At 44.0% G+C, this 22,898-nt stretch overlaps 1 protein-coding gene across 1 annotated transcript in view; it reads right to left on the reverse strand.

Moving 5' to 3' along the window:
• The window catches only part of STMN2 (stathmin 2), a 41,022-nt gene that overhangs the window by 12,654 nt on the left and 5,470 nt on the right, over positions 1-22,898 (reverse strand). Inside the window, exon 2 of the mRNA XM_064154623.1 lies at positions 545-640. Within this exon, the coding sequence (XP_064010693.1) occupies positions 545-640 (96 nt within the window). The remainder of the gene's footprint in view (positions 1-544; positions 641-22,898) is intronic.

The following is a 22,898-nucleotide window of genomic DNA, read 5'->3' on the forward strand; positions in this document are numbered from 1 at the left end:
TACAAGCGAAAGATTTAGCATCTTTGCCTTGGGCATTTAAAATGCAATGGCAGATTATGGGCTGAAAACTGTTCTCAGGAGAAGTAAATTCCATTTTATCTGTAATAGCTTAATTATATCTTAATCTCATAAAGATAAAAATTTACAGCAGTTTTGGAAGCTTATTGGGGTTTTGTGCCATTTCACACCCCCTGCGAGCAGTGCCCAAGCTGATTAATTTTTTAAGCGTGCTTTCATCTTTTCTTGCTCTCCTTGGGAATTATGTCAGCTGTGAGGAGCTGCAATTCTCAGATGGGGAGTAGGAAAAGTACAGCTCAGTAGGAGAGGGACAGCATGGAGAGTTGAGTTGCTAGTAGGAATAATACCCAGTACCATAAGTAATGCACAAACAGTAGAAAGTAATAGACAAAAGCAGCAAACAAACAGTTAAACGAGCAAAACATCTACTGACTAACACTATGGCCTGGGGTGGTGAACTGAGTCACTTCCCAGCAGTAGCTCCACTGGCTGACCTGCAGGATAATTTCCAGTGGAAGTCACTCACCATCATATTTATAGATGTTCATGTTGCGAGGTTCCGGGTAAAAACAGGAGCAGATCAGGGAGAGCATGGACAGCTCCTTCATCTTTTCCTTGTAAGCTGAAACGAGAGCTCTTGTTAGCAGGCTTCACTTCCCCAGCTCCTCCTTGGCTGCTCTAGGTGAGGTGCCTGGCTGGCGACCAGCAAATCTGCTCTATCGCCCAGCTGGCAGAATCCTCTAGAATGTCTCTTGTGAACATTGATTAAGCTTTTATCAAATCACACATGAGATGCTCAGTGGTGCAGAGACTGCTTCTGATCTCCTGCATGACCTCAGCCTTGAGTGTAGAGCAGGCAGTCCTCTCTGGTTTACAGAAAGTGAAGCTGGCTACCAGGAAATGTATTTAGCATTGGAAGAGTGCCAAGACACCACTCTCCTGGCAGGTGGAGAGACATGAAGCTCTTACAAATTCTCTGATGTATCCAAATGCAATTGAGAACATCTCAGAAACGCTGCCCATGTGTTGCCATAGGCAGATGCTAAAGACATTATCTGTTGCAAATGAAAATGTCATCCAGATAATTAAAAATAAAAGCAGAAATCAGGATATGTTTATCAAATCCCTTGCATGGTGTCCTTAATATGCATAACCACTTGAAACAAAGCATTTCCTTCCTCACCTACTGGCCAAAATGTGTTGCTTCCATATTCGGGTCTAGTGTATATGATACACTACACAATAGCTGATGCCCTTGTAATTGACCTCTACAGTGTCTGCTTTATTGACTTTGCCATGACTATAGGTCCCAGACATAGTCTGAGGAGGAGTTGGTTTAGAAGTGTCAATACCAGCACCTAAGCACTATACAATGTTCTGCACTGACACTTGTTAATTGCCATCATCCCAGCATGTAAATAGGACAATGGTCTTGCATCTGGTCACTTGGCAAGTCAGTGACAGAGCTTGGACCACAGGTAGCCTCCTGGGTCTTGGGACAGTACCACAGCCACTGCCCACACTACAAAAAGTGTATTTGTTGATGGGGGTTTGCTTCAAAATACATTTTGGCACACACAAATTCCTTCTCTCTACCAAAATCAGATCTCATTTGCTGCCAGCATGTGAAAACATGGCTTAAAATATAACTGCCACTGAAGTATTGTTACTAACAGAGCAAACCAAGTTAATTCTTGATGTTACTAAAGGAAAATAAGGTATCCCTTTGATCTTCTAATTGTGCATACACATGAGACTGTCATTCAGCCTTTCTCATGGATGCTCTTGTGTTTCCTGAATTCATTTTCCCTACTCAGAAAGGTCCCCAAGGTTTAGGAGGGCTTGAGAGCCTTGGGTACTGCTCACTATGGTAGTATTAGGATGATTCATCAGCTCAGGAATTAGTTTCTAGCTGCCAGTGGATGATTAATTAATCTAAAGCTTTGTACGAGGGCTTCTAATCATGGGCACTAAATAACCTACCTAAAGGATATAGAGCTTTGCAGAAACCATTGATGAAAGCCAGCATCTTGGGTCAAGACTGTACTGAAGATTATGGTTTCTGGGAACAGAAGCTGCCAAGGAAGCTTGGACTTGACAATTTTTTTTGTTTGAAACTTAAGTGCCAACTTGCAAGGAATAACTCAGAAATGCTCTGAAAACACAAACCATGATGTCTGCTGAAGTCAAACATAATGATATGTCCATTTAAGCCTTCATCCAACAAAGCTTTTAACTGCATGCCTAATTCTAAGCACGCAGATGTGTTTGTCCAGACTGTCCTCTGAGGAGAGCTTTCCCCCCACACACACCAAAATCATATCCTTTCCAACAAGAGACTCTGCATCCTGCCTGGGGGTCTGCTGAACATACAGAAAATGGACACCAGGTTGCACAGTAAAGACATGGACACTGATGACATGAGCTGAAAGTTAAAGGTTCTTGTACAAGCTCTGCTCCATTGTCTACCTGGAAACATTTTTGGAAGAAGAGGTGTGCCAAGTAGCTTCCTGGGAACACTGCCTGTTGGGGGGTTGTTATTATTTTGTATCTTTGCTTGACATTGAACAGGTCTTGTTTTCTAACAGCACTTAGGGTAGTCAGAAGCAAAGTGTTTCTTCTTCTAGATTGCCTGCAAAATGTGACTGGAGAAAGATAAGGACATGCTCATCTCTCTTACCTTTCAGTACAACAGCTGCACTGAAAGCACACTGGTGAAATGACTGTCCTGTTCCATCCTAGACACTGACAGAATTAGGGTGCTTTTCCCTGCTTTACATCCATTACATTTCATTTTTTCACAGTACTAATTTAGTTTCCATTTGTCCTAGAAAGTCCTTCAACTGTATGAGGAGCTCAACTTGCTCACAGAGTGTTCAAGAGACTGCTGCAACCCTGGGAACCAACCAACCAACCTGCCATGATGACAAATACTGTTTCTCCTGATGGAAATGCTAAAAGAATTGGCCAAGAGGGCCACTGGGAGCCTGGGGTGTATTAAGAAGAGTCTGTCCAGCAGATCGAGGGAGGTTCTCCTCCCCCTCTACTCTGCCCTGGTGAGACCTCATCTTGAATACAGTGTTCAGTTTTGGGCTCCCCAGTTTAAGAGGGACAGGGGTCTGCTGGAGAGAGTCAAGTGGAGGGCTATAAGGATGATTAGGGGACTGGAGGGCATGGCTGATGAGGAGAGGCTGAGAGACCTGGGGCTTTTTAGTTTGGAAAAGAGAAGACTTAGAGGGGATTTGATAAATGTTTATAAGTATTTGAAGGCTGCCAGGAGCAGGGGGAGAGGCTCTGCTCACTTGCTCCCTGGGATAGGACAAAGAGCAATGGGTGTAAGTTGCAGCAAAAGAGGTTCTGCCTCAATACAAGGGGGAACTTCTTTACTGTAAGGGTCCCAGAGCACTGGCACAGGCTCCCCAGAGAAGTTGTGGGGTCTCCTTCTCTGGAGACTTTGAGGACCTGTCTGGATGTGTTCCTCTGTGATCTGTGTTAGATAGTATTGTCCTGCTCTGGAAAGGGGGTTGGACTCAATGATCTCCTTGAGTCCCTTCCAACCCCTAACATCCTGTGGTCCTGTGATGAAGGTCTCAAGGGGACTGAAGATTTGCACACCTCCTCAGGCATCCCACATCAGGGTTATGATCACCTGGTCCCCTTGACCAGGCAAAGAACAGCTTATTTGGCAGCACTGGGTAGCAAAGCAGGCTTTGCTCAGCTGTCCTTTCCTTAAACTGCCATACATCAAGAAAATAAGCAGTAACATTAGCCCAGTTAGTGGTCCAGTAAGAGTGGCTGTCCCATGTCACACAGGTTGAACAAAGAGACAGCTGTGCTTTCCCAAATCTCCATTGGATTTGGGATTAGCCATGGAAACCTTTTGTTTCAAACAAATTAGTGCTTCAATTAAAAAGGCAGCACTCAGGCCAGAAGGTATTGATTCAATCTGCACAGGACCTCTTGTGTTGACTGAAATAGGCATGTAATTATGTGTCTTACAGTGGGGCTTTTAAAACCCCTGAAGACAAGCAGTGGCTGCAACAGAGTTGGTTTTCCAAATGTGTTTCAACTGCCTTGCTAATTATACAGCTCCTTGTGCAGCCATGTAGGGTACATATCATCCCATTAAACGTGCAGGTTAAATGAGGGGAAGGAAATGATGGCAATCAGGATATTCTAAAAGCTCTCTGAGAGGGAAATTGCTAAGAAAGAACAAAAGACAAAAGATGGCAATAGAATCTTCTTAGTTCAACACAGCAAGATTTAAGTGTTTGTATACATTGAAAGATTCAAAGTCGGGCAAGAGCAGGACACTGGTTTTCACTAAAACCAGAAGGGACGTGCTGAGCAGGTCCAGAAGAGGCCATAAAGATGATCAGAGGGCTGGAGCACCACTGCTAAGACAGAGAGTTGGGGTTGCTCAGTTTTGAGAGGAAGACCTAATAGCAGCGTTTTAATATCTGAAGGGGACCTTGAGGAAAGTTGTGGAAGGACTGTTTAGAAGGGGCTGTAAAGGCAGGATAAGGGGCAATGAATCATAAAATCAACCAGGTTGGAAGATACCTCCAAGATCAGCCAGTCCAACCTATCACCCAGGCCTATCCAATCAACTAGATCATGGCACTAAATGCCCCATCCAATCTTTTTTTTTTAACATCTCCAGGGACAGTGACTCCACCACCTCCCTGGGCAGCCCACTCCAATGGCAAATCACTCTCTCTGTGAAGAACTTCTTCCTAATATCCAGCCCATACCTCCCCTGGCACAACTTGAGACTGTGTAATGGTTTGAAACTGGAACAGGATAGATTTAGGCTGGGCATGAGGAGGAAGTTTTACAACAAGAGTGCTGAAATACTGGAACAGATCGCCCAGGGATGTGCTTGAGTCCCCATCCCTGGAGACACTGAAGGTCAAACCTGACAGGGCCCTGAGTAACCTGATCCAGCTGGAGATGCTCACTGCAAGGAGACTGGGCAAGATGACCTTCAAGGGTCTCTTCCAACCCAATGCATTCTGTAATTTCAATATTAGCAGTTCTTGCAGTTTACTGTGAACATCCCAGTAGTTACAGATCTTCTTAAAATCTGAGGCTATGTCATTATTTCAGAACCTCTTATTTTAAATAAACTTCTCACATTCAGAGTTGCAGAGAAAGCTTTGGAAATATGATCCAACACCTTTAAAAACTGTGACAGCTTCAAAGAGGAAACTCAGGTAGCTTTGGAATTCAAGAATGCATGATTTTCTTCTGAGTCAGTTAATAGTATTGTTTTAAGCCAATCTCACCATTTTCTGGAACTTCAGGCATTGTGTTTAGAAAGTTGAGTGACCATTTCCATGCCCCTTTACAGACTCATAGAATGCACTGGTTTGGAAGATATCCTCAAAGGTCATCTAGTCAACCACCTCTATGGTAAGCAAGGACATTCCCAACTAGATTAGGCTGCTCAGAGCCTCATGAAGTCTGACCTTGATTGTCTCCAGGAATGGAGCCTCCACCACCACCCTTGGCAATCTATTCCAGCACCTTCATAGTTCAGAGATCTGTGTGCTCTTTGCTGGCTGGTCCAGGCAAGATCTCCCAATGATCTCCCAAACTGTGCCAGAGCTCTGTCTGCATGAGCAAGCAGGAAAGGAGAATAGGGCTGGATCTCTGAAGGGGAAGAATTCTAACGACTAAGTGCTCATGCTGTATGTTTTGGGTGTCATTAATTTAGACCAGGTGACTGCCATGGTTTGAACAACCATTCATGCCTGGAGTGTAGTAGATATACTGCTAATGCACATCTTCCAGTTCATTAACTACCAAGCAAATCAGTTTGTTCACACTGAGATTGATCTGTAGTATGAACCAAAGTATGTCTCTCTCTCTGAAGGTGCTCTCCTGATCTCAGAAACATGCTTATTCAGATTCATCCTACATTCTGCCACTAAGGACAGAAAATCAGTCCCCTGCCAGTTGTGCCTCTCTCTTTCCTGTTGAGTGAAGCTAATAGGGAAGAGTGCTATGTCATCAACCATTGCCTTGTCGCTGGGAGAAACAGGAAGATTAGGAGAAAGACTGGTAAAACCACCCTGTCTGTTCTCTTCTGTTACCCAATAGCTACCAGGATTTTTGTTTTTTTACAGTTTGGACTGTAAAATAGAAATCTGGCCTGATTATTGGGCCATGGACAATTTGGGTCACATTCTGTTCCTTGGCAAAGCACAGCAAGGACAGATTGCTGCGTCACAGCAAGAGACGGTTACTCATAAGCAATACTATTTTTAACGCATGAGATGGGATGGAATCAAGCACTAGTGGCATTCACAAAAGCACAGGGTGGCAGGGAAATCAGGGAGTGCTGCAGCAACAGATCTCTGAAACACAAAAGAAGATCCAAGCAGCTGTATCAAATTGACACAATGAACCCTGTTCTTGAGTGCAAGACCTTGCATGCCACTTCTGTCGCATAGTTCAGGTGACAGCACAGGATCTGGCTAGGAAACCCATCCCAAGGAGTACGTAAGCAGGTGTTTGATCATGCAAAGGCTGCCCAGTAATGACTTTCTTGCATTGATGGTGTGTAGATGCAAGCACGCAGACCAGAGGATGGCAACAAATCTAACTGAAAACTGCTCCCAAATTTTGCAGCTTAGTCACTGATACGACTATGGATTCTTGGACTACAGTGGACTACACCCAGTGCTAGCGCTGTGTCTGCGAGTATCATAGTATCATCAGGGTTGGAAGAGACCTCACAGATCATCAAGTCCAACCCTTTACCACAGAGCTCAAGGCTAGACCATGGCACCAAGTGTCTGACTGGATTCTAATGTCTTTGTTCACTTTACTTTTAGATGTCAGAAGGTTAATGTTATGGTTTAAAATGACTGTTTTTACTTTTAGATGTCAGAATGTTAATGTTACGATCTAAAATGTAAAAGGAATCATAGAATCAACCAGGTTGGAAGAGACCTCCAAGATCAGCCAGTCCAACCTAGCACCCAGCCCTAGCCAGTCAACCAGACCATGGCACTAAGTGCCTCAGCCAGTCTTTTCTTGAACACCTCCAGGGACAGTGCCTCCACCACCTCCCTGGGCAGCCCATTCCAATGCCAATCACACTCTCTGTGAAGAACTTCCTCCTAACATCCAGCCTATACTTTCCTCAGCACAACTTGAGACTGTGTCCCCTTGTTCTATTGCTGGTTGCCTGGGAGAAGAGGCCAACCCCCACCTGGCCACAACCTCCCTTCAGGTAGTTGTAGACAGCAATGAGGTCCCCCCTGAGCCTCCTCTTCTCTAGGCTAAACAACCCCAGCTCCCTCAGCCTCTCCTCATAGGGTTTGTGTTCCAGACCTTTCACCAGATGTTCCAGCATCTCAACATCTCTCTTGAATTGAGGGGCCCAAATGACTGGTCTGTAGTATTTCAGTTTATGCCATTTTCACCACTGAAACAACAAGGAAACCCTGACTATCACAGGCATCTATGACACAAGTTAATATGACTGTTCTGTTGGGCTACTGCAACCCCTTTGTCAAAGTGAGCTATCAGTGGAAGGAGGTTCTTGATTTGGGGAAAACCAGAACATCTTGCCACGGTCACTGGAAGCAAACAGCGATGTGGGCGTTTTGCCATAGTGACTATTAGAGAGCCTTGGGCTTGACTGTACTTTCCATTTACAGAAATGACAACACACATTTGCTTCCAGTGCAGAAGGAAGACAGCCTGTGCAGAGCCCTGATAGCCTCATCATACTGCATGCTGGTGGAAACATGCGAAGAACAGACAAGAAAGCTATGGGCAAGCTCCTCCGCCAGCTCTACAGAAGCTGGTCTGCAGAGCCAGACACTGCACTTTCTCTGCTGGTACACCCTTCTGGAGAGCCAGTGCATCACATTGGCACGAGGAAGTTCTTGGCAGCTCAGTTTCAACAGTCCTCCAAGGCTGAGGGGAAGGAAATGGATCCCAGTTATAGAGTAAACCAGATTGGAAGAGACCTCCAAGATCACCCAGTCCAACCTATCAAAAAGCCTGGCTGAGGCACTTAGTGCCATGGTCTGGTTGACTGGATAGGGCTGGGTGCTAGGTTAGACTGGATGATCCTGGAGGTCTCTTCCAACCTGGTTGATTCTACGACTCTATGACCCACCCCCAGTGCTGATACAGAGGTCTGTGTCCCTCCTGAAATTAGTTTGAACTTTAGAGAACTTCAGCCAGGGAGAAAACAAAAAGTCCAGAGGTTTTTTTTTCCCCAAAGGGAGAAAACCTCCTTCTTAAAGGTCTCCTTTGCCTTTGCAATTATTTCAAGGCATCCCCACTACATCTTCCTCTCTATCTCCATGCCCTATCTCCTTTCCCCCAATTTTCCCTTCACAGGAAAGGATGTGAGCTACTAAAGCAAAGCTTGAAGAAAATGGAAAGGGTGAACAGGAGTGAGAAATGAATTCAAAAGCTACAGTACCTCTAAGACAGCTTTATTTCCTTCTAGTTAACTGAAAACAATTGTTTCGTGTCTTGCAGTGAGAAGCTCAACCCCTGTTCTTCAGAAGCTCTGGTAGGATGCTGATGTTTAAGATGCTGAACTTAAGCCTACCTTCACAAGAGGCCACCACAGCCACACTCACTGTCACTCAAGTGTGAAAGTCAGGTAAGCACCAATAGTTTGCAACTCCTTAAGGCAGCCCTATCCAGTAATCATTCTGCTGTATTCTGTGAAACAAAAAAGACTGCAGAAATTAGCTTTGGGATGATGTGACCAAAAGGAATAGGCTGTACCAGCTGCACCAGGAGGAAAATAACCCTCCTGACTGGGGCTGACCTTACCTGCTTCAGAATAGTTGCTGGTTTTGCTGCATACCTGCACAATGCAAAGAGTCTCTTTTGCCTGCTTTTGTGGCAAGCTTGGCTCTGTTGTGGCTTACAGAAAAATCCTCAGTTTTCTTTCCATTCAGGACTACTGACAGTGTTAACAGCAGTGATTCTGGGTCTGATCCTGTTATTGTTTTTCCTGTACTCAAGGAAAATCCTTATTCCCTGAGCTATCACTCAGTCTTGTATGAATGATTTGAGAATCCAAACCTTAAGCTCTGGAATTTTTGAATGGATGGATTTGCTTTCCATGATTTAATGGTCACTCTGTCTAATGTATTTCCTTCACATTGTGTGCCTGAAAGGTGGTGAGAGACTTTTCCACAGCCCACAATCATTAAACTCTTTTTTACTTCTGAGGCTTTAAAAGCCATATATATCACTCCAAAATACCCAGGAATATGGCTCTGGACATGCCTTTGGTAAGCCATGCTTGATCTAGAATCTCAGTCTCCATACAGGCTAAAAACAGTGTTTTCAGGAATGCTGATGTTCACATGTGGCCAGAGAAGCAGGCTTCTTGCAGACTTTCCTCAACTCAGCCACCCCAGCCCTACTGTATACAGATTGTCTTACCTCAGCATTTCTGAGGCTGGGGCTACCAGCTCTAATGGTATGCCATAACAGCAGCCTCGTAGAGTTTGCTTTAGGACTTCTCTGCAGCAGTACAACCCCCACATGTCTGATCCTTCCCTCAGAAGTGGCAGAGTAGTGCTTAGGAGAACCCCTGAGCCAGGCTGTTCCCTGGGTTCAAAGCTATAGTGTTTGGCTGAGTCCTGGGTCCACATTAGTGGCTGAAGCACCAAGGAAAGATTTGCAAATGAGGTGGCACTTCTCCAGTGTCATCTTAAGTGCGGGGTGGACTGAGTTACAACTTGGAAACTTCATAGCCTGCAGTCAGCCTGCCTGCCCCCAGCAGCCCTGGCATGCAGATATCAGTCACTGGAACATCGACATGGCTGTGGCTTGCTGCTGATTCAGGCAGGTGGAAAGTGCAACTCTGAGTCTTCGTGTTAAGCAGATCTGGAGCACCTAGCAGTCAGGGACCAGGCTATTAGAGATGGCTGCTGTCTCCCAGTACACTCTTAAGGTCATCTCATTATGGTATTGATGGAGCATGCAAAGGCCCAGCTGAGATCTGTGCTACTTTTGTACAGACGTGAGCACCTAATGGCAAAGAGCTTATGTAGTGAGTGAGAAAGACAGGCAAGAGATGCTGGGGGAGCAAAGACAGAGAATGAAAAAAGATGCCTCAGGTCATGGACCCACTCTGCAGGAAAGCTTCATAGAGAACAGGAGTGGCTGAGGGAACTGGGGTTGTTTAGTCTGGAGAAAAGGAGGCTCAGGGAAGGCCTTCTTGCTTTTTGGTTGGAGTCAGGTGGGTGTTGGTCTCTTCTCCCTAGTAACAAGTGATAGGATGAGAAGAAATGGCCTCAAGTTGTATCAGAGGAGGTTTAGATTGGATATTAAGGAACATTTTCTCACTGAAAAGGTTGTCAATAACTGGAACAAGCTCCCCAGAGAAGTGGTTTTATCACTGCCCCTGGAGGTATTTAAAAGGTGTGGTGCTGAGGGACCAAGCAGACTGGATAGCACTGGTTTAATGGTTGGGCTCAAAGATCTTAAAGGTCTTTTCCACCAGCCTAAATGATTCCGTGATTTCTTTGTGAGTGACACCTCCACTGACACAGGCTGTCTCACAGACAGTGCTGCAAGCAACACTGGTACTGGGCTGGTGGAACAGCCCCTAGAGTGAGGATACAAATCAATTACGATGAAATAGAATGGCCACAGCTTACTTATGCACTCTACTGTGATCAAACAGCATCTTCTCAAGGTAGGAATTGTGCTGTGAGTTTTGTTTTAGCACAGCAGGACTGGGTTAGTAGAGCAAGGTGTGACAGAGCTGGCTGCCAGCACTGCTTTTATTTATGTGAACCTCTCCCTCAGCTGCAGTGTTTGCATTGGTGGCATTTATTCAGATTTTCCTATTGATCTCTTCAGATGCTTCCACTGACCTCATTTTGCAAAACCCTGACCCCCTTCTGTAGGCAAGACTCTGGTCTTGTGTAGCCCAGCCACACATCACTCCCTGACACTGGATGTCATTATATTCCATGGTAGCTGTGTGTTATTTACCCCTAGAGAGTAATGACATAACCTTGACATATTGTCAGTATTCATAATTGAAATAAGAATTCTGCAACTATTTCTTTTCATCTGGACATAGCAGATCAGAGAAAAAGAGGCTGAGGGGAGACCTCACTATCTACAAATCCCTGAAAGCAGACTGGAGCCAGTTAGGAGTCAGTCTCTTCTCCCTAGTAACAAGTGACAGGACAACAAGAAACGGCCTCAAGTAACATCAGGAGAGGTTTAGATTGGATCATAGAAGAAAATTAGTCACTGAGAGGCTTTTGAAACGCTGGAACAGGCTCCTCAGGGAGGTGGCTGAATCCCCATCCCTGGAGGCGTTTCAAAGAGAGAGAGATGTGGTGCTGAGGCACATGGTTTAGCACCAGCCTTGGCAGAGTTAGATAATAGTTGAACTTGATGATCTTCAAGGTCTTTTCCAACTGAAATTATTCTATGATTCACTTGTATTATGAAATCCCTCCCCCCATCTTCAGACTGAGAATACAGTCTAATTGTTTTAAGAGCCATATGAGCTTCTCAAGAGAGCAAATGTGTAGCAGAGTTCCCAGCATGTCCAGAAAGCAAGCCACTGGTAACAGCATTGAGGGAAGGAATGGCGAGTTAAGGAAGAGTGGGAAGAGAATCCATCTTGCTCTGACTTTAAGGGAGTCTAGGCTCATCCTCAATCAAGGGCACAAAGATGAACTGCTAGAGTGCCAGTTTCCGTGAATAGAGAGGATGGTCCTTGACATTTTCCTGGGATCAGATAAACATGGTTATAACAGAACAGTAGTAGGTCAGATCTAATATCTGACTATTTTTTATAGCTTATCCAGGGCTTGCAGCCACAACATGCATTGCTATACACCCCTGTGCCATTTCAAAGTGCAGACACCTCTGATACCTTCTGATACTTAAAAACCTGTGCTTTGAACTGATGAAGGCCAGAATATTAGCTAGGCATAACTTAAGGCTGAGAAAACAATCAGCAGATTCAAGTGTAAGGTGCCTTTTGTCTGTGCTTCGGGCAAAGAAAATACAAGGGCAATCAGCTAAGTAGACATTTGTCTTTATATCATAAGGGATAAATGCAGTTCTAATTTGCAGTGGGGGTGGTCTCTTGATCTTTACATTCTGGTAATTACCTGTATTCCTTGCTTGCTGAGTCATTTCACTGGGGGCAGAACCTATTGCAATTATTTTCACACCATAATTACCTAGGAGAATTCATTTTAGAGACAATATGCTGCTGTGGGGGCTGTGGAAGGTACTCCTCAAAGCATTCATTTCATACAGACCAGAGACCCTATTTTATACTCGCTCAAGGGCAAACACATAGAAGCATTCATGGTTTAATTTATACATAAGTGTATGCACAAAAATGGCTAAAGCTTTTCCTACATGTTTATTGGTTGATTTGGAGCAAGCTGCATGTATTTAATGTGCTTAACCCAAAGCCACATATCTGCAACTGCATCCTCATGCTACAGAATCCCTCTTCCTGGCTGCCATGACTACCGACTAAATGTCAAAATGCAAAAGACAATGCAAGGAGACAGCCTGAAAAATCCAATTTTCCTTCTGGCTTTTGAATGGAGTTTTAATTCTGTGGGACTGTAAAAAACTAAAACCCAACAAAACCAAACAATCAGTTGTCTCACCAGTTATAGTAAAGGCTTTGGTTTGCATTCTGCCCACAATCACACATGATTTCTATAAGGAGATTACTGAAAAATGAAGGGTTCCTATGCTTGTAATAATGTAGACAACATCATACATGTTGTAATTGTGCTAATCAACAACAGTAACTTTAAACCTTGCAGCCAGAGCAAAACAAGCTCTGGAATTTCTGTATAAAACTGAGATTAGAGTTTGCCTTTCAATGTTATTTGTGGAGGATTTTGTTTGAAACTTAAGGAGGGGTGGTAATGGAAATCATGTGCAGATCCCTGGTACTCTGGCTTATACTCTAGTGCTTTATTTCCCTTTTATCACAACAAAGATGACAGAAAGTTCAATGCTTTTATACAATTTCAAGAGTCTGCTCAACCTGGTGTATGTTGGAGCAAGGAGTTTATTTAATGACAAGGTACTCCACAGGATTGCATTTCTGCAGGTGTATGCAAGAGGCTGTATTTATTTAACTAGAAGCTCTTCCAAAAGACTGAATTTCTGGGTTTAGGGAAATTTAGTTTCTAATTTAAGAAAGTCTCCCTACGTAGGAAGCCTGTCAAGGGAGTGTTTATCCTTGGTGAAATTCTTGACTTGAAAAGAATGTCTTTTAAGTTTTGAAGGATTTTGAAAGCATTGCATAGAGTAAGGAAAAATGAGAGCGAATCCCTGATGAACCATGTTGATGCAAAGCAGATTCTGTAAGACTCATCTTTTCATTTGCTGTTGTCTTCTAACTGGTGGGCAGTAGAATAGCTGGGAAAAGCATCTTTTGACAGGTCTAGACTGGGACTCATTCTAGACATTCCAGTGTTCCACATGTTCATTGTGAAAATCTAGTGGTGCAACCCTGTTTTCACAGCATTTAAAGACATAAAGTAATTATCTGCTCATAGAATCATAGAACCAACCAGGTTGGAAGAGACCTCCAAGATCACCCAGTCCAACCTAGCACCCAGCCCTATCCAATCAACTAGACCATGGCACTAAGTGCCTCATCCAGCCTTTGCTTGAACATCTCCAGGCACAGTGACTCCACCACCTCCCTGGGCAGCACATTCCAATGCCAATCACTCTCTCTGCCAACAACTTCCTCCTAACATCCAGCCTAGACCTCCCCTGCCACAACTTGTGACTGTGTCCCCTTGTTCTGTTGCCTGGCAGAAGAGACCAACCCCCACCTGGCTACAGCCTCCCTTCATGTAGTTGTAGACAGCAATGAGGTCTGCCCTGAGCCTCCTCTTCTCCAGGCTAAACAACCTCAGCTCCCTCAGCCTCTCCTCATAGGGTTTGTGTTCTGCTGAACATTCAAGGCCAGTGGGTAAAGATAGATGTTAAAGATTCTGTAAGAGACTTCTCCTGCTTATAATGTCACTGTGCTCTATTTTTTTAAGTGGGAAGGATGAAAAGACTTTTCTGATTATCCATCAAGGTCATATGTCAGCATTTGGCTATGTAAACTCTTCGCCATCAGTGCTGAAAGATGAAGTTTAAGCATGAAAACAGGACAGATTCTGGGGCAGTGACTCTTTTAAAAACATAAATGTACAGAAATAAATGCAAGTTTATAGGCTGGCTCTGAAAAGCTCTCAAGGAAGAGGTGGTTTTGCTATTTCTTCCACCTTCCTTTCACAGGGGGCAGATTGGGAAAATGGAGGAAGGAAGCAGGTCAGAAGCAGAGGTCTGTGTGAGTCAACAGGAAAAGAGGTTGGGTTCACCGATGGCTGAAGGTATTTGGTGCTGTGGAGCTCCACCTAAGGCACTGCACTCAGTTTTGGTGTCCCCCCAGTTTAAGTGGGATGTGGAGGAAGGGCTATGAAGTGCGACCAAGATAGTAAGGGGCATGAAGCATGAAGCATGCAGCCTGTGAAGACTGGTGGAAAGGGCTAGGTGTGTTAGGTCAGGCAAAGAGGCAGCCAAGGGACAACATGCTAGCTCCTTACAACTACTCAAATGTAAGATCAGTGAAATGAGAGACTCAAACTCTTCCAGATAACAGAAAAAGAAACAATGGCTATAAACTGTAGCTTGGAAGCTTGTGAGATCATCCACCCAGGAGCCGGATAGACAAAGTGGTACTTAAGCATAAAGACATGCCAGGATCTGGACTTCTGCACTACTGCTATCATTCAGGATTTGTGGGACTCTCAGTGGACTCTTCTCCTGGCTTTATCCCCAGCCACTCACTCATTTGCTGCCCTCCATCTAACCTGTTCAGCTGTTCAATGTGGCCATCTCCTCCAGCCCCCCCACCTCTTCTCTGAAAAGCTGTCTTCCAAGTACCCTTCCAGATTTGGTTAAACCTCTCCCAGTAGTTCAGCTGGCTTGCAAAGCAAGCAAAAAGCCATACAGAACAGACACAGCCAACAACAACAAAAAGATGCATAGAAGCAAAGAAAAAGAAGTATCATCACTAGCCTTTTAAATTTGGGCTTTGCCTCACTGTGATGATTTTGTGTAGCTTGAGGAGCCTAACCAATCGTTTCATTCTTGGAACCCTTGCAAATAAAACAGCAGTCTGGCCATCAGCACAGCAAATCTGGTCTCTCTGCAAGTTTTGTTACTGAGCAAAACCTCTAAATGGTGCTGGAAATAGCACATCTGGATGTAAATGTGCCTATTTTAACCAGAAACGGGCCAACTGAAGACATTTCTACAGGTCAGACTTAAGGCTTACTGCAGGCCATAAAATAAACCTGAGGGATGCATTTAATTGGACATTCTTCTGGGCAGTGACAAGAGGCAATGAGGTGATCTGTGTGAAGTGATGGATGAAACCTTCAATAACCTTGACCCCTGCCAGGTGACAAACATCTTCCAATTTGTCACATCCTTTCTTAGCCTGACAAAAATACCTGCCAAGCATCAGCTCTGAGCACCCACTAAGCTACGACCATCTATCAGTGGTCCTCTGGAAGCCCTTCTAGAAGAGATGGCTCATATCCTGCAGCATTCCACTGTCGTGAACTTGCCCTAACTCCCAGGAAAATTTATTACAATAGAACCATGGGATCATTTTAGTTGGAAATGACCTTTAAGCCCATTAAGTTCAAATATTCTCTAGCTCTATCAAGGCTGGTGCTAAACCATGTCGCTCAGTACCACATCTGTGTCTCTTTTAAACACCTCCAGAGATGGGGATTCAAGCACCTCCCTCGGCAGTCTATTCCAGTGTTTGTACACCCTTCCTGTGAAGAACTTTCTTCCCATATCCAACCTAAAGCTCCACTGGTGCAACTATTTCCTCTCCTCCTATCACTTCTTACTAGGGAATAGAGACCAACACCCACCTTGCTCCAACCTCCTTTCAGGCAGTTGTAGAGAGCCAGAAGGTGTCCCCTCAGCCTCCTTCTCTCAAGATGAAACAACCCCAGTTCCCTCAGCCACTCCTCACAAGACCTGTTCTCCAGACCCTATGGTCTGTTTGAAGGTTTTGACAGCCCTGATCTTGAGCTGATCAATGCTGGTTTTCTGGCAAGCAGGTCATCCATGGATGAATTCCTAGCCCTGTTTCAAGTCAAGGTAAAAGCTCTCTTTGACTGTGGTGCATTTATGTTTTACCCAACAGATGCTTTCTGGGTGGCTTTCTAAGCTGAATTTTTTGAGCTATTTGTCACATATCTGTTTTTCTCTATTTTCTTTTTCTATTTTCCATTTCAGATTTTTTCTGTATGTTATCTACACAGCTATTTCTACTTACCTGATTTATACTTCTACTATTGTATTCTGCAATGTCTTTATGCATACATTGAAACATTTGATTGCCTCCATTAAGAAGATTATGATACCACTCAACAGCACATTGCTAAATTTGATCATATTTAGGCTCAGATTATAAATATTATTAAGTACTTTAATCAGAGGATGTGTAAAATGAATGAGGGGGGGAAATGACAGCTTCTTTGAAACTAAGCTGATGGTGGGAAGGAATTAGTAGGTTATTCAGAACTGATTAACCAGATGAGAAAGAACATTTGTTGGGATATTTTTGTTAGTTGTTGCTACAATAAAACTACAATAAGAGCCAGGAGTGAGCTGTGTTTTAGCTTTGCTACTTTAAAAAAAGTGCATCCACTTTTAAAAGTAGTAAAATTAATGCATAAATGTCTGTCCTGTAACTATTTATATTAACTTTCAGTAATGTAACTGCTTCCAATTGTCTTTCATGATCCACCTCTGTCTTTCATCTGTCTCTTCTCCTTCCCTCCTTATAGTCTTTTTCAGTGTAGCGATTTTTCTCCTGTTCTGAATGTTACTGAGGACTTCTAGAACTCATTTGCACACTCTCTCTCCATCTCTCTCTCCCTATCCATCTCTATCTGTCTCTCTTCCCATCTCTATTTCTCTCTCTCTCTCTCCCCATCTCTCTCTATATCTCTCTATATATCCATCTCTCTCTCTATCCATCTCTCTCTATATCTCTCTGTATATCCATCTCTCTCTCTCCCCATGTCTCTCTATATCTCTCTCTATATCCATCTCTCTCTCTACCCATCTCTCTCTATATATCCATCTCTCTATCCATCTCTCTCTATCCATCTCTCTCTATCCATCTCTCTCTATCCATCTCTCTCTCTATCCATCTCTCTCTCCCCATCTCTTTCTATATCTCTCTATCCATCTCTCTCTCTCTCTCTCCCCATCTCTCTCTCTCTCCCCATCTCTCTCTCTCTCCCCCCATCTCTCTCTCTCTCTCCCCCATCTCTCTCTCTCTCTCCCCCATCTCTCTCTCTCTCCCCCCATCTCTCTCTCTCTCCCCCATCTCTCTCTCTCTCCATCTCTCTCTCTCTCCATCTCTCTCTCTCTCCATCTCTCTCTCTCCATCTCTCTCTCTCTCCATCTCTCTCTCTCCATCTCTCTCTCTCCATCTCTCTCTCTCCATCTCTCTCTCTCCATCTCTCTCCCTCTATCTCTCTTTATATATATATCCATCTCTCACTCTCTCTCTCTCTCTCTATCTCTATCTATGCATGCAGTACTTGCCTCCACTCACAGAGAAGATGGTCTTGATGAATTCAGAGCCATGACTTTGCTACTAAATTGACCACATGAGCAGTTGATCCCTGAAGAGATTCTCCATTAATTTCTGTGGGGCCAGCGTGAGGGTATTTGGCTGATTTAGAATAAAAAAGGCTCTCCCTCACTGTATCTGGATTTTCAGGGCACTGTGCACCAGCAAATCCCAGTGTCAACAGCCTGTCATTAAATGAAAATCAGAGCTATTTCTGCATGGTTCAGCTTGCCCTTTATAGCACAGTTATTAAACTCCCTGGACTGGCTTGGCTGTCATATTTTTCAGTATGTTCTAAAATAAGGAGGAGCTGGAGCTATCCAAATGTCAGCTTATAACAGGTTGTCTTTTCTCTTTTATGGCATAATTGAATTGGTTTTTCCTGTATGAAAAAGTCTTTTCTCCTGTATAATCAAATTCTCATGTGTTTTTAGTGTAGCTGGCTTTTATGTGCCTTTTCAAAGTGATACTGGAGATGTTTTCTTCAGGAGACTCACAGAGGGGAAACATTGTTTCATTAGACATATTGGATATTAGGGGAAAAATCCTTTACTGAAAGAGTGGTCAAGCACTGGAACAGGTTGCCCAAAGAAGTGGTGGAATCACCATCCATGGAGGCATTCAAAAAATGTGTAGATCTGACTCTTCAGGGCATAGTTCAGTGGGCATGGTGGTGTTGTGTTGCCAATTGGACTTGAGGATTTTAAAGGTCTTTTCCACCCAACATGGGTCTACTACCATAGAGTTCCACTGGCTTAGGACTTAATTTCAGCAAGACTGGTGTTCCTGGGCATTGCATATCTTGGACATTTAAATGTGTGCCTGCAGCAACCCATGGCTATTTCCCATCTTGTGCCACTTTTTTTTCCTTCCACTGCAGTAGAAAATATGGGAGTCCTCCTTCCACTGAACACTACAACTGCAACGACTTGGCCTACAGTTCTCTTGGTTGGAAGGTTGCCTCTTGCTGAATTTTGGAGAAGCTTTCAGAAAAGAAATAATTTCACTATTTCTGGTAAGATGACTGGAGAAGAATATATGCATGTGGCAGACTAAACAAGTGCTTATTGTACTGCTTTGAAAGGCTCCAGTGCTTTGTGCCAGGAAATCATTCCTCATTTGAAAAATCTGCCCAGGCCTGGACCCAGAAGAAGTCATTGAAATTTCAAACTTCAGCTGTGGCTGGGAGGGACATGTCCAAGCTTTACAGACAGTTTCTCTGAAGACACTTTGTGCTGGGCGTGATTGACTCCATATGGGCTGAGAGTGCAGTGTTGGAAATTGGAAATGGATGAGGAAACAACTCTCCTGTGGTCTTAATTCCTCCCTTCTGGCTCTGCAGAAGTGTGGATGATTATAAGAAGGAATAGGATGTGTGAAGGGATAAGAGCTGAATCTGCCTGGTGGAAGAAATTGCTGAGAGCAGCTTAATTAAAAAAGAAGAAAAAAAAAGTCAAGTCAATCAGGGGATAGGATGATTGAAACTAGATCAAGACTGAGGGTGACACTATGACTGGCTGGGTAATGAGATGGGATTAAGAAAAATGAGGGAAAGGCTACCAAGGAAATGGACTGGGAATGGAAATCAGTAAGTGGTGGGGAAGAAGCAGATGGGAAACTCTGACTAGGATGGCAGATAGCTCACAATAAAGCTTGAAGTCATCTGAAATAGACATGTTCTTGACTGCTAGCTCAGGCTTTTGTCTAGTATGGAAATGATACTTGAAAGACTATATAAAAATATTAAAGTAGCAGTTCAGGGGCAGGCTGAGGTCCATCTGATGCTTAGCAGCTGTAATAATGAATAAATGTAAAAACCCATAAGCATTAAAAGGTGCCTTAGCTAGACTCAGATAAAGCATAGCTTAAGGTAGATAGCCAGTTTCTAGACTACACCAGTCAGTGGCATAAAATATCCACATAACTGCTTTTTTTTAACCTAAGAAATTCCTTAAGGATTATAAAATGTCCCTGAGCAGCACAGAATGGTAATGCAGCTTTAGCAGGTAAGTCACTCTGTTTCCTAATCTGCTCAGAATGGATTTTTGGCAGCTTCTATAACATCGGAGCATTGTTACAGTATAGAGCATGACCTCACGTCACCACTCTGAGGTAAGTAAGATTATCCCCATCCTACCCAAAAGAAAGTCAGGTCATAAAGTGATTAATAGACAAATCAAATAAAGAAGCTAAGTGCCTAAAAGGATAATTAAGACAAATCCAGAGTTCTAAATGCAAAATGGGGATCCTGCCAATTACCACATGGCTGCAGAGAGGCAATGAAAATCCACAAATACCTCAACTTGTGCTCAGTTCTGGGCCTCTCAATTCAAGAGACATGTTGAGATACTGGAACTAGTGAGGGGCCTGGAGCACAGCCCTGTGAGGAGAGGCTGAGGGAGCTGGGGGTGTGCAGCCTGGAGAAGAGGAGGCTCAGGGCTGACCTCATTGCTGTCTACAACTACCTGAAGGGACATTGTAGCCAGGTGGGGGGTGGCCTCTTCTCCCAGGCAACCAGCAGTAGAACAAGGGGACACAGTCTCAAGTTGTGCTGGGGTAGATATAGGCTGGATGTTAGGAGGTAGTTGTTGCCAGAGAGAGTGATTGGCATTGGAATGGGCTGCCCTGGGAGGTGGTGGAGTTGCTGTCCCTGGAGGTGTTCAAGTCAAGCCTGGCTGAGGCACTTAGTGCCATGGTCTGGTTGACTGGACAGGGCTGGGTGCTAGGTTGGACTGGATGATCCTGGAGGTCTCTTCCAACCTGGTTGATTCTGTGATTCTATGATTCTTCAAATTGGTGGTGCATTGTAGGGTGCTATTCCTTTTGTGCCAGAAAGGGTGCCTCAGACTTGGAATGTTTCATTCCCTAAGAGTGGTAATCAGGTCCCAGATCCTGTCCTCTGAAGAAATCCCTGTATCTTAGTTCCTAAGAGCATGTGGCACATAAAATAGGACAGGAACCTTCATGAATGCAGGTACAGGCACTGCTTGCTTTAGAAATGCAGCTGGGGGGAAATGTTGCTGGCTGTTTAACTGTTGCCATTGAGACAACTTGGACTGGGAAACACCAGAGCTGGGTTCAGTCTCTTTCAAAAATGAGGAGATTCAAGCTGAAGGGTCCTAACTACCACCTGCTCCTATAATTGTTTCTATTTTGGTGTATCATGCAAAATCCATCCATGGTTCTCTAAGTCAAGACTCCCCGGTTACTAGGTGGAGGTTAACCCTCCAGTGTGTTCTCTTGTCCTCTCTCCATCGTGGTGCTCTTCTCACAAAAGGGTGGGAGGTGGCCTTAGTTTGGTAGTTCCAGTGTTCTCTGGGGAGGAAGGGCATGCAAGGATAAGGGTCACCACATCCCAGCACCACATTTGGAGGCCCTCAGCTGTATGGCTGAGAGGCAGTACTGTGCTCATTGTCACTACAATGGAGAACTTTGCCGCTGCTGCCATGAGAGAAGTGTCCAAGGGACAGCTGAAGTCTCATCATTCTCCCCTGCATTTCCCTTTTGGTCGCTGAGTCACAAGTAGATTCACTCTGGGATAACCTCAGCAATGATGTCTGGACTCAATGATCTTAAAAGTCTTTTCCAGCTGAAACAGTTCTATGATTGTATGTGTTGTTTGAACTCAGCCAGAGGCACTGACCTCTCCCAAGGTGTTGTGGAGGAGCAGTCACTCCTGTACCCCACCACAGGTGCTTTAGAGCTATTCTCAGGCACCTTCCTAAACCTCCTCCAAACCCCACTGATATTGTTTTGTGATTGTATGTGTGAAGGATCACAATTTCTCCACAAAATAACTGCTACCACAGTCATGGGGTTTGTGTGTTAGAAGGACTGCATCATTTATTATTTGTTTATGAACTTCTGGGATTAAACATCTACACCTTAGGAAAAACAAACCAAAAACCATTTCTAAACAGATTCACCAAAGCCTAATGTTTTGTGCTGATGTTGTGCATCAGTTTAACTGCACATCCTGGCAAGAAGAGCTTAAATTCACTTCATTTGTTAAATTATGTATTAGAGGACAGGAAAAAGAAAAAAAACAACCACATAATAAATGGAAGAGAGAATTCAATCATTAGAGTGCAACTTTGTATGCTGGTATTGCTCAGACACAATGTCTTGAATATTTTGTTCCCTGGGGCTAGTGTTTCTCCATCCATTTTTTTCCCTCTTTCTCCTCAGGATGCAGGTATGTGCAGACTGACCTCTGCAAAGCAATTTTTCCTGGATTGGAAAAGTGCTGAGCAACCAGACCAACAGATACTGCCTGCACTGCAGCTACGAGTGCCCAGCACCTGGCAGGATGGAGGTATGTGCCCTAGGTTGAACTGCTGGCTGAGGTTCACACTTCCAAGTGGGATCAGTAGTCTTTTTTAATTGAATGAAAAGCAACATCACCTCAGACTATATCCACAGAATTCATAGAGTGAGGATCGTGTCTAACCTAGAAAGAAATGTGACTGGCAGCTGCCAATTTCTGTCCCCTCATGGGCTAAGGATGAGTTGATAGTGCTGAGGCCAGTGGCTGAACTCTAATGGCTCCAAGTGAGTCAAGACTCATTGACAAAGGTATTCCATCTGTCATCCATTTTATGGATACTGCTGAAGAAGACATGTTCTGTTCTCCACAAGCCACCTAATAACTGCACCAGCTTTTGTGAATGAAGGTGACTTGTGTGGAGAACTAACATTGCATTTTTGAAGGCAGCTACTGCAGAGCTAAGTAACCACAGCTGGTTCATGTGTGACACCTGCTCCTCCTTACAGCATTGGGTAGAACTATTTAGAGTGCCAAGATAAGAGGCTATGAAGCCTGATAATATAAGTTTAAAAGCAAATGTACTTAATATATACATAACCTGAGGGAGCACTTTCTATGAGAACACAAAATTTCACTTCCAGTTGTGTTGCTGTGCACTGGTTACGATCTCAGCTCCTTAAATTGTGGTGGCTTTCTTCCTGTAGTTAAGCTTTAGTGAGCCAGTTTTCCAAACAGAGCAGCTATTTGGGGTGACACCATTTTAGGATGCCTATTTAAGATACTTCAAGTTTGATGTTTTTCAGGAATGCTGAACATTTCATGTCCTTTTGGACTGTAAACTAAACAGGTAGTTAAATTAGACCTACATGAAAATGCTCCACAGGTCAAGTACTGCCTAGAGCTACCTGTGGTGGGAACCCTCAGATCTCCATTTCA

The sequence above is a fragment of the Pogoniulus pusillus genome, chromosome 14 (assembly GCF_015220805.1).
Source record: "Pogoniulus pusillus isolate bPogPus1 chromosome 14, bPogPus1.pri, whole genome shotgun sequence".
Taxonomy (NCBI): domain Eukaryota; kingdom Metazoa; phylum Chordata; class Aves; order Piciformes; family Lybiidae; genus Pogoniulus; species Pogoniulus pusillus.